Genomic DNA, 12,339 nt, shown 5'->3' with positions numbered 1-12,339 from the left:
CAAAATTAATAAACAAATTACGTTAGAGGAGCTTTACACAGTAAGGTGATGTTTATTCGCATTCGCAAGTCACTTAAAGGGCATCGGTGCAGTAAAATGAGGTGACGTGGTGACGTCATAGAATTGCAAAGCTATAAAACACACCATAGGAATACTAGTCATGAAAAGGTGCTGACCAACAGGTACCTGAGTCGAGTGACACGCCTCTTGTATGGCAAACGGTTTCAAACCCAACAAGAACTGCTGCTACCAGCAATGCAGGTCCTTCACTGCAAGCTCACGAACGAACTTTGCGACGGTAACTGCATGACATGGGGATTTGGAGTCGGGGACCTCGCAAAATGATATTGTTCACAGCGTTACATAAAGAAATATGCCTTCAGTGACTTAGAAAGCTCATAAACTGGGCAGAATTTGACTGGAGAGATGTTGTGTGCTCCGAGGGGTCGCAGTTTTGTCTGTTCTTTTTTTTTTTTTTTTAATAACGCAATGAGTCGAAGGCACAAGCGGCTAAATGAGGCGTTTAACCTACAGTATATGGAAGTTTCATCTCGGTCTGCAAATGGTCCTGCCAGGTTTTGGGGACGTTTAAAATTCTGTGACTTCGGTCTACCCATTCAGGATACCGTGAACACGAGGAGAATAGTTTTTATCTCAGCATTCTTGGTGCCCACACCCTCCAATTTCTTCTACTTGTTCACGACGGCTACACTGTGAACATTCCTTTCTTCCAAGGTGACAACACACAATTGCAGCTGCCTGCTTTTCCGAAAGCTCAGGGACTCTGTTGTATCTCCACCGATCCGTAATTAAATATCCGCCAACTGAGGATACTCGCACAACTGAAGTACAAGTAGCACTTTAACAAAATTTGAAAATTTATTTGACACTTTGCAAGCTTCCAGACAAGATATTTATGTTAACTTAAGCACGCACTTACCGTGTTTTTATGGGAAGTACTAACTAATCAGAACTCCAAGCTTAACGAAACCACTACGGCAAGACGGTATACGTGCCTTCTCAAGTCTGCAGCACCACACTAGTTTGGAAACAAAAGCAGTTTTGAAAATCGCGACACTGCCTCGGTGCACTTGTGTAAGGTCGTTGAAGCACAATCACGTCACACTCTAACGAGAAAACTGTGAGCAAATGAGTAACAGTGCCCTAAGCACCACATCGCCTAGCAAAGTCGAAGTCCTGAAATGAGCAGTGTGACGATCCTCTTATACCGCCGAGAGCGACCGCTGGACTGAAGAAGAACTTGATGTACCCAGCGTCTGGCCCAGTCCGCTCGCTTCGACGGATCCGGCTCACTATTGGTAGTGCGTCGGCCTAGCAGTCAGTGGGTGGCAGTATACAAGGGGAATTGTCTGCAGCATGTGGTCTTATGGAAGGAAATAGTTCTGCGCGGCCAGCGACCTCTCTTGGCGCCACTAGTGCCATCTGCTGGCCTCGCGCTGGTGCTGTGACAGACTGGCGCTGGAGGCGAGCTTCCACTGCGCTTCGCCGTCAAGGTTCTGTCGAAGGAAGACGAGCTGGCAGTGATGCTGGTAGATGATGGTGGTAGCTTTCATTACCACCACAGCAGTCTTCTCCCATCAGCAAAGAAACGAGGTGGAGGCAGGTGTCGGAATCTTCGACAGTGTCATTGTCCTCTGCGTCAGGCGATGGGGACTGGGCTGGGGTCCACATTCACTGAGGTCGGATATGACGCCCAGAATCTGACCACAAGTGGTTGGACAACCAAGAATGATGGCCCCAAGATGTCAGAGGTCGTTAGAGGGTCTGCAGACCTTTGTGAATCCGTAACACAGAACAGTGTTTGTGGCTCATGAAGTGGCGTGGATCCATGGCATAGTCGAACTTCGTTGATGTTTCTATGGCAACTGACAGACTCAGCAACAGCACTTTCAGCATGGCGCGACTGATTGGAGTTAGGTAGTGGACATCCTCTGGCGAATCTGACGACCAAGATGGGATCCCATGGAGAAAAATGCTGCTGTCAGACACTCTGACGGGGGAGGGGGGGTAGGGTCCTCTGACAGACGGATAAGAGATAGATGGAGACATGAGGGTGGCTGTTCAATTGCCCAGGTGGAGACGAATCATCATGAGGAGAGGTTTTGTATAAGGACAGAAATAAGGTGAGGGTATGGTTCACTGAGTAGTGATGGTTCAACGAGATCGTTTGAGTTTTGAAATTACAATGGCAGATGAGGCTGGTGGAGGTCAGGTGAGAGGGAATCATGTGGATGAGTGCGTTGCCATTGGAGGCGCCAAAGAAATTAAATTCTGTAGACCCTCAAGTGCATGCAGTTGTGTAAAGATTTGGGTGATTTGAGAAATGATTGCAGATAGCATACTGAAGAAGAAATGAAAGTCGCTACTGGCATCGACTGCGATCAACCAGGAAGAACCCAGAAAAGGGCCAGAAAAATGGTGAAGTTCATACAAATGGGAATATATACTACGCCAAGGAAAGGATCAACAGGCTACTGATGCCTTTCTGACAGGTGGTGAAGGAGGCAAATACCTTTGAGATGGTAGTCTTCAGCCTACACCAGTAGACATGTTCTCTTGGAAACCATTTGGTAAGGACGACTCCCCAACAGCGCTCTTAGAGGAGGTCCAGGATGCACCAGTGGAGGGAACTGGAGATCACCATGCAGATACCCCCATCATTTCCTTGCAGAAACAGGCCATTCCAAAGGGTGGACAGCTCATGGCGGTTAAACCAGTATGCCTTCACATCAGGCTATATGAGATGTTTCTGAACCTGTGGTTACCCATGTTGGATGAGATGGGGGACCTCCCAGAGCACCATGTCTTTGGTAGTGTGCTAGCTGGTGAGCTGTGCATCAATGGCTAGTGGTCCAAGGCATCTGCAGCTGTGCTCTCAGTATGAAAAGAGACTTCAGGAAGTCTATATGCTGACCTACAGGAAGACGTTTGCATCGTGTGAGACCCAACATTGTAGGTGGTGCATTGTCTTGGTTAGGATCATATTCTGTTAGGCAGCTGGTCAGAACAGGACCTGCTTCAAAGCATGAAAAGCTTTCTCAAAAGAGGGTATCCACTTCCATGTGATGTTGGCTCTGAGCACTATGGGACTTAACTCCATGTGATGTTCTTCCAGAGTAATGCTTTCACTGTACCGGCAACGTGCAGGATTAACTGTCGATAATAATTGGGTTGCCCGAGAACTGACCTTAACTGAGACGTGTCCAGGAGGCTGGCTATTTTTGCATGGCTGTGTAGTGTGGGGTGGCCCTGATTCCGCTTGCACTGCATATGTGTCCCAAGGATTTTTTAGGTTAAACCGGAGGCTGGCCTTGGCAAAGATGGTGAATAATGCGCCTAAACTCTTTTCCAGGTGTGAGCTGTCTTTGCGTGCCATGATAATATCATCCAAGTAGTTTGCTTTCTCTGGGACATCACGGATGATCTTATCCATGTATTTTTGAAAAATCACCAGAGCCCATGTGATGCCAAACGGGAGGCAGCTATTTTGGAATGATCCATATGGGGTGTTTAGCATGTAGGCTTTCTGAGATTCTGCAGCCAGTGTAAGCTGTAAGTATGCATCATGCAAGTCTGTCTTTGCAAACACATTGTCCCCAGCCAGACGCTCCACAATATCTTCTAGCTTCGGTATTAGATAAACATCCACCATTACCGGTGCACTAGCAGTAGCTTTAAAATCGCGACAGACGCGCAGAGCCGGCAAAACCAGAATACACTGAGGTATGTGTTGACGGTCGGTTCCATACCACTTGTCCAGAAGGAGTTTTAATAAATACGCGTGGTAATGGAACGTAAGTCCGATGCGAAATAGTACAGTGCCTTTGTGAAACCACAGCCAACATGAAAGAACCGAGCTACCTGGGGCTCAAAAGGCAATGGGCAAAAACCAAGGACTGCAACCACCGTATCGAACCTTAACACGGGAGGGACGCTACAGAGACCCAAACAACTCAAGAGGTGGCAGAGAGACGCAAAGGTTAAACTAAACAGGTCCCCAACCTAGGTCAACCCCGGGAAAGACAGCAACTTGCACATTTCAAGGGTGGAGTTTAAGTATACACACAAACACACACACTACTTCGAAGATGTAAGGAAATATCTACAAAAAACACTAGGAGGGCCTTCAGTTTAACTGAATAAATATGAAACAACTGTCACCAAGACGATACTATCCAGGCTCATTCTTTTTGGAATTCAGTTATTCCATCAGTCAGAGTTCTGTAACTAGGATCAAAATTCGTGTCCGGAGTCACAGCGCTACAGCCACTCCACCGAATACCACAAGTCACAGAAAATCACGAAGTAGTGGAAAACACCAGGGCAAATGATGATCCCTTTCGACTAAATGCAAACGCCTGTGGGCCTCTCGTTCTGAAACCATACGGGGACTCGTCCTGTGCGTTCTGGCAGCCGCGTGCTAACTCCCGCTGCCACTTCCGTCACGCCAGGGCTGGTCCACTCCACAGCCTCGAATCCGTCGCTCCGTTCGCCGCACTGCCGATTGCGCTGTTTCACGTCCACTGTCGCTGAAATCGAGCTGCCACTGTTGAGGCAAACGCCTGCACCAGAACACCAACATCTCTGAATCGAACAAACAAAGGACAGACAGACCCCGGGATCTTGTAGGAAGCTGAGCTGCATGACTCATTATTAATACATAACCCTTTGTTATCTAATTTTTAGCATGTTTATAGACTATCTGAGTTGCTTTTATGGTCGATGTCCTCTTTATAGTACCGTTTCTCGAAATCTGGTTATTTTACATTTGTTTTTGTTGTCATTGAAAAATAACAATTTTATCACAACTTTCGTGTGTGTTTAAATTATAAAATAATAACATTATCCATATTATGGATGTGCAAATTGTCTACCCCTCAATGCCAATTTGTTTTACGATTCCATAACAACACGATAAATAACTAAGTTTCATTGTTGTTACGTACTTCAGTACGAAAAATAATTTGATGCAGTTCTCCGTGCAAGTCCATTCTGAGTAAACCAATTCACCTTTGCATAATTACTACAACCTCCATATATTTTCAGCTGCTTACTTTAGTAAAGCCTTGATCTCCTTCTGTAGGTGGTACCCCTCGCACTTGCATACACTATTAAAACTAATAATTGTGATTCAACGTTTCTTCTATCAACAGACCCCTTCCTTTAGTGGTGCTGAAACACGCGTTTTCCCCAGTTCGATTCAGTACCTCTTCATTAGTTTATCTACCCATCAGATCATCAGCGTTCTTCTGGAACATTACATTAAAAACCTGCCATTCTCTTGTCGTCTATTCACAATAGTGCATTTTTCACTTCAGTGCAGGGTTGCATTCCTGACAGATACTTCCGGAATAGGTTCAAAATGAATCAAATGGTTCTGAGCACTATAGGACTTAACATCTGAGGTCATCAGTCCCCTAGAACTTAGAACTACTTAAACCTAACTAACCTAAGGACATCACACACATCCATGCCCGAGGCAGGATTCAAACCTGCGACCGTAGCAGTAGCGCGGTTCCGGACTGAAGGGCCTACAACCGCTCAGCCACCGCAGCCGGCTCCGGAATAGGCATCGTAAAACTTAAATTTGCATTGGACCTTAAAATATTGCTCTTCTCGCAGAAACATTTTGTTGTTATTGCAAGCTTTCCGTCAGCATCACAGGTTTAAAATTTACTACACTAAGCCCCGTTTCATGAGAAACCAACTTTTATCATGCCACTTAATACGGTTCCAAAAGAGTTGATGAGTTCCATTCAGTCTTTTCCTCATTGCAGGCGAGACGATCGTGGTGTGGTTCTGCCTCGACTACCTGGCAGACTTCCTGTACCTGGCCGACATCGTGTTCCACTTCCGAACGGGTTACCTCGAGGACGGCGTGCTGCAGACGGACTCGACCAAGCTGCGCCACCACTACATGAACTCCACCACGTTCTACATCGACTGCCTGTGCCTGCTGCCGCTCGACTTCCTGTACCTTTCGATCGGCTTCAACTCCATCCTGCGGTCGTTCCGCCTCGTCAAGATCTACCGCTTCTGGGCCTTCATGGACCGCACCGAGCGGCACACCAACTACCCGAACCTGTTCCGGTCCACCAGTCTCATCCACTACCTGCTGGTGATCTTCCACTGGAACGGCTGCCTGTACCACATCATCCAGAAGAACAACGGCTTCGGCAGCAAGAACTGGGTGTACAACGACAGCGAGAGCGCCGACGTGGTGAAGCAGTATCTGCAGAGCTACTACTGGTGCACACTGGCGCTGACCACCATCGGCGACCTGCCGAGGCCTCGCAGCACCGGCGAGTACGTCTTCGTGATCGCGCAGCTGCTGTTCGGCCTGCTGCTGTTCGCCACCGTACTCGGACACGTCGCCAACATCGTCACCAGCGTCAGCTCCGCGCGCAAGGAGTTCCAGGGTGAGTACCTCTGCACTGCACTCTCTCTCCGTAGCCTCCAGTTTCCTCCATTGCTTAGCGATCGCTGGTGAGTAGAATGTGACTTTTTCTGTTGGCGGTAACTACTTCATATTTATTGATTGTTTGGGCAGGTTATATCCTTTTTGAGTCTGGACCATCTATTGCGCCATAAACTGATTTTCAAGTCATTGCGGGTCAATCATCAGACATAGGTGTTAAAGGAACCTTATTCTTTGGAATACATGATGACTAACTGAAAACCTCAGCTGCCGACAGGTGTTGTTGATATACCTCGATGTGGACAGCTGAAAATGTGTGCCCCGACCGGGACCCGAACCCGGGATCTCCCGCTTACATGGCAGACGCTTTATCCATCTGAGCCACCGTGGACACAGATGAATAGCGCGACTGCAGGGACTTATTTCTTGCACGCTTCCCGTGAGACTCACATTCCCAACTGTCCACAATTCTACATATGTATTGTACCTTGTAGACATTTGCCCACCCACTCATTACTCGCGCACGCTTTGGCGATTCCCGTAAAAGTTTGGGCAACCTGTGCGCATTCGTACAGACGAAGGTCAATGGCTGGGTAGCCTTTAACTATATATACGAAGACAGTAACTTGCTCTCGAAAGAACAGTTACTGTTGATGGCCGTGCAGCTTTTCCCTGGAATAAATGATGACTAACTGAAAACCTCAGCTGTCGACAGGTGTTGTTGATATACCTCGATGTGGACAGCTGAAAATGTGTGCTCTTACGGCAATGTTCGTACCTAATTCTGCCGCCCTGCTAGCGGCTTCTCTCCGAACAGCTGGTCTGCTAGGCTGGGCCGTTGCACTCTCATGCTCCACTCGCCTGTTAACATGTAGCGCACTGCGCGGCCAAGATGAATCATATGTGCACGCACCTGACGCTTGTTTCGCAACAACACGCTGCATCCTGTCCCTAAGCTGTCTCATAACTTTACTGTCAGTCTGGTATTGTTTCTTAAATCGGGGCCGGTATCTTCTGTCCGCTTGCGTTTGGCCCGCAACGTTCGCGGAAATCAGTTTATTTTGCGCGGCGTACCCTCTACCGCGACCTGGATAACCCCCTCTTCCTCTTCCTCTGTCTCTACCTCTCTGTATCATGTTGACGCGAAAACCATCACCGTCATTCCTCTCGTTATTATTGCGGTTATTTCTGTTACTAAAATTCTGATAATTGGCACAACTTTCACGCCAGTGGTCTTCGTCTTTGACCCTTTCGAGAAACGCTTGGAAGCTGCGATGATTGCTTCCCACATATCTCTTCGAATCTTCTGGAAGCTTTTTATATAGCTCCCATACGATTTCAGAATCAGATCTTCTCCCTCTTAAATGTGTCAACTTTTGGTACCAATACTCGCAGAAGTATTTCAAAGAATTCCTGCCCCTGTTATCATGAAGTTTTGCCTTGATAAACTCGCGCCACAAATGATCCTGTTTTTGTTTGGACCAGTATTCTTCCGTAAACTTTTGTTTAAGCTCTTCGAACGTCATTAGTTCGGTATTCAAGTTAATTCCCCAGCGCTTAGCATCACCTGCCAAGGCGCTAGTTACTACGTTTATCTTCTCCTGACCAGATAAGTGTTGAGGAAGCATTCTCTCGTAATTTTTGATGAAATCCAACGGAAGCCATCTGTTATGTTTCTTGGCGGGATCGAAGCGTTCCTCACCTTCCAACAGCTTCATAAGTGGCGTGCCATTACAGACCAAGCCAGGCCTATCGTTGATTTTACTCCCGAGATCGAAAATTTTGCCTTGAATTTTCGATGTGTTTTGTTCACACTTTTGTACACATCCGGTAACTTTTTCGCCTAAATTTCTTTCAGTATCTGAAACTGCCTTTTTCAACCGTGAGATTCCATGTTGTCATTCGTTTACGATCTCAGTTTTAAGACCAAAAACTTTCTCGTCTGCTTTTGTTTCAACTAGAGGCTCTATTTTCTCTTGGATGTTGAGAATTTCAACATCATACCTACTGTTAATGTTGTCAATTTCCCCCTGCATAGTATTCATATTTTTATTAGTTGTGTCAATTTCAGATTTCATAGTATTTATTGCAGAGCTTAGCCACTTTTTGTTCTATCTGTTCGATTTGTTTACTAATTTTAATTCGTTGTTCTTCGATCTGTGCTTTAAGCTGACCATTCTGTGTTTTGAGCTTGTAACGTTGTTACTTTAATTTGCTATGAAAGCGGTGCTGATAGACAATAAAAGCAGGTTAAAGCTGTGAGCTGTCTGGGGAAGTTAACCTTGCATTACTGAGCAACTGTTTCACCAGGCATCCAGTCTAGCTTACCGAATTCCCAACCAGACTAACATTAATTATAATCTTTTAATAGTCATACGACAACCGGTGATATATACATAAAAGAAAATTTAAATAAAAAGAAATAAATCAGTTTATATTTGGAAATTTATTTTAACATTGATCATTGAAATTTCAGCATATTAAACGTGGGTCATAACTAAGCTGGTGCCTTATTTTGGACTGTGAAAATGTGAGTTTGTAATCTTACGGAACACATCAAATAGGGAGCCAAGATTGGGAGACTACATACAACACTGGCTTCATAAAATAACACACAAAGAACGTTGAAACATATGCAAGAGGAAATTAACCACAACCAACCGATTCAATTTTCACCCAAAGAAGTTACGTTCGTAGCGCAATCCTGTCCGTCATGTAATTACCACACACTGGTATACTAAATTCATACTAACTCTCTGTGAAATCTTCCCGAAAAGAATAGCTGAGGGCTACGTTGATGCTTTCACCACATGCTTCACGTGGGCAACTTGGTTTACACAAAGAGTGTAACTCCACAATAATTTTGATAATTAAAATAAATTACATCGAAACGCAATTTACTAAAGAAAAACCTTGAACTGGTTACTATCGTCTTACTATTAACCTGATGGGTCAAACAGTTATATAAGCACGTAGTACTGGTCTCGCAAAGTACACCCCATATGGGTTGAACATAAAGAAAAGTTGCTATCTTGAAAAATATTGTCAAGACGAGACGTTATAGTCACACAAGCATTCGCATTTAAGATTGATGATCTTAGTTAGAGTTACTGATCAACACGGGGTTCCACTTTACTCACAAAGTAGTGACAAAGCAACTACCGGAAGATATTCTGAAATTCACACGCGATTTACACTGCGTTGCAATTTCAGATAACATTAGATATTTTAGAGATAAACCTCAAATAAAGGTGATTAAATTTTCAGTTAGGCTGAACTTAAGAAATCCATTGTCCTATGGACTTAGAAGACACGCGCTTAGCCGGAGATCTTACCACTTCAGACGCTCGCCACGGACAGACTGCCGTGGTCCCTTCCTGAGGGGTGCCTCACAAATACAAACGGAAGTGACCAGAGAGGCAGCTTCCTATACCAACATGACAAGGGACAGACAGGACCATACTAAGCATAGAAACCTCTCCGCTTTTAGAAAGCGTAGCTACCTGTTCCGACGTTGGTCCTACTGTTCTCTAGCAGACAGGCTTGTCTGCTACCATCCAGCATGCAACTACAAATACATTTGCTCATTCATCCTCTAACACAGAAGGGAAGGGGGATGACAGTATTTTATCATATACAGTATATAAAAGAAAGCGGATGTAGGTTCCGTATGATACTGTGTGACATGAATTACATATAAACTGTGTTTTAACGTGTAGTAGTGTGACAGATCGTTCTTGTTTATATGTAAAAGTAACACGTTTCACTGCGCAGTCTCCTCCCAGATAGTCAGAAACACCACAGTAAATTTAGAAGAGCAATTTATGCCGTAAATGACAACAGATTTAAGAAATTAACATGAAAGGAATCCAACAGAGACCTTTCAAGCTGAACATCGACATGTGTTCTGAGCTGATCAACATGTGTTTTAAGCTGCTCGTCAACGTGTGTTTGAAGCTGATCATTCTGTCCTGCAATTTGTTTGGTTAATCGTTCAAATAAGTCGTTCATGCTTAAAATTTTCACACTGTTTTGTTCTACGGAATCAGTGTGTTCCGATCCTACTTCAAAATTTTCTTTCGGTTCTTTCTATATCTGTGGTGAATCAAACATGTCAGTGGATTCGTTCACATACCCACTATCATCTACAAAGTCATCCTCTACTTCCTGTTTTATTCCTTGCTGTGTTCGAGGCGATCTCGACATTTCAATCTGTTCGTTAACATGTTCGTGGTATTGTATGTACGCCAATTGTCTACCGCCAGTGTCATCTGTTATCTGGCCGCGTAAACTCCTGTCATTGCCAGCCGCTCGGCACATCTACTGTGTCTACGTTCTTGTCCATACTGAATGCAAATTACACCTCACTACCGTACTTGACGTTCACTGCTATTTACATCACTAAATATTATTGCAATTCGTGCCATGGAACATCCACTGTTCGGTATTCACTTTAATTTGTGACTGACAACAAGTGGATGTCCTGTCACGGTCGCCACTTGTAAACTCCGCGTGACACAGTACTCGTTAAAGCCTGTGCTATGGTAAGTGAGCGGGGTTCACCTTATGATTTTTGTATAGATATCGACCGCATGTACCTGAATGGTGGCAAATCAGACTTACAACCACTCTGTAATAACAATGATCCGTCAAGCAAGTTCGAAATGCAATTACACGTCAGGATGGACCAAAAGCAACACTGAAGATGCTACCAATCTGATAATAATACGGTCGCCAGCCTAATTAGGCATTAACTGAGTTTCTTCCCTGTACAAGTTGGTAGATATTCATGCAAAACAACAAGTAGTAACACTGCATAATATAGTAGAATTTTAGATTCAGGAAATCTGTTGAACTGATAGTTTCACGTTCTGTACTGTTATGGGAAAACCATTAATACATAACACTATACTATAATGTACACTACAAAACTTTATACTGTCTATTAATCTGATTAAAATCGGGCATAGGTTACCCTAGAAATAGCACTTTCGTGACACACACAAAATGTCAATTTTGTTAAAGATAAAACATTGATAAATTTTGACTTTTATATTGACTTTAACTTTTGCTGGTCAAACCAATTTAGAACACTTCAGAATTCAAATGAATAAAAAGGGGGAGGGGAACCTTGAAACTGTTATGATCACTGTACAAAAAAAAACTGATTTCTGACTTTATTATGCGTTTAAGATTTACAGTATATACGTTACTACTCTTCTCATTTTATTTACTGTTCATTCAAATACCTTTATATCGGTCTCGAAATAATTAAACTTAATTACTATATCAATATTAAAGTTATCTTTCAACTTCGTTAGACCTTCGTTATTCATTTACTGGTTCATTAACAAAACACCTCTTTAATCACCATTCTAACATAGCAAGGTCTGCAAATAATTATTATTAACACAAAATTTAATTTTTCATTTCGGGACACTCGGATTGCACAATATTTGGAAATGACCCTGTCTAGGTTAGTTGTGAGGATAATTAAATGACGGGAAAGTTCTGATCCATACGAATACAGAACTAAAAGTTTCAGCCTGCTAGTATCGATGCGGCGGTTGGCGGGCGGCGAGATAGCGAGGCACAGAGCACACATACAACCACAGCTATGGCTCTTGACTTATCGGCACTTTAATTCTTCTTAGAGTCGCAATATTTTTCCATTTAGTGCCTATGGAATTTTGCCATGCTGTGTGGGCGTTGGAACAACATACCCGAGGCTCAGTGAAGCTATGTCTTCCAGGAGAGCCTCCTCGCTCCAGAAGGTGTTGCTCAAACCAGTGCTAAACTCCAACTACTACTGTGCCCGTTGGCCCGTCCAGTGCCCGCGCGCATTTTGTCGCGCTCGCCTGCCATCCACCTTTTACCGCTCCCTGACAGGCCGGGTATTC

The 12,339-nt window shown here is 44.3% G+C and overlaps 1 protein-coding gene across 1 annotated transcript in view; it reads left to right on the top strand.

The window, feature by feature from the left end:
- Positions 1-12,339, top strand: part of LOC126234834 (cyclic nucleotide-gated channel rod photoreceptor subunit alpha) — a 1,223,148-nt gene that overhangs the window by 648,155 nt on the left and 562,654 nt on the right. The window contains exon 9 of the mRNA XM_049943575.1: positions 5,799-6,440. Within this exon, the coding sequence (XP_049799532.1) occupies positions 5,799-6,440 (642 nt within the window). The remainder of the gene's footprint in view (positions 1-5,798; positions 6,441-12,339) is intronic.

This window comes from Schistocerca nitens, chromosome 2 (assembly GCF_023898315.1).
Source record: "Schistocerca nitens isolate TAMUIC-IGC-003100 chromosome 2, iqSchNite1.1, whole genome shotgun sequence".
Lineage (NCBI taxonomy): Eukaryota > Metazoa > Arthropoda > Insecta > Orthoptera > Acrididae > Schistocerca > Schistocerca nitens.
This window is presented reverse-complemented; position numbering and strand designations above follow the sequence as displayed.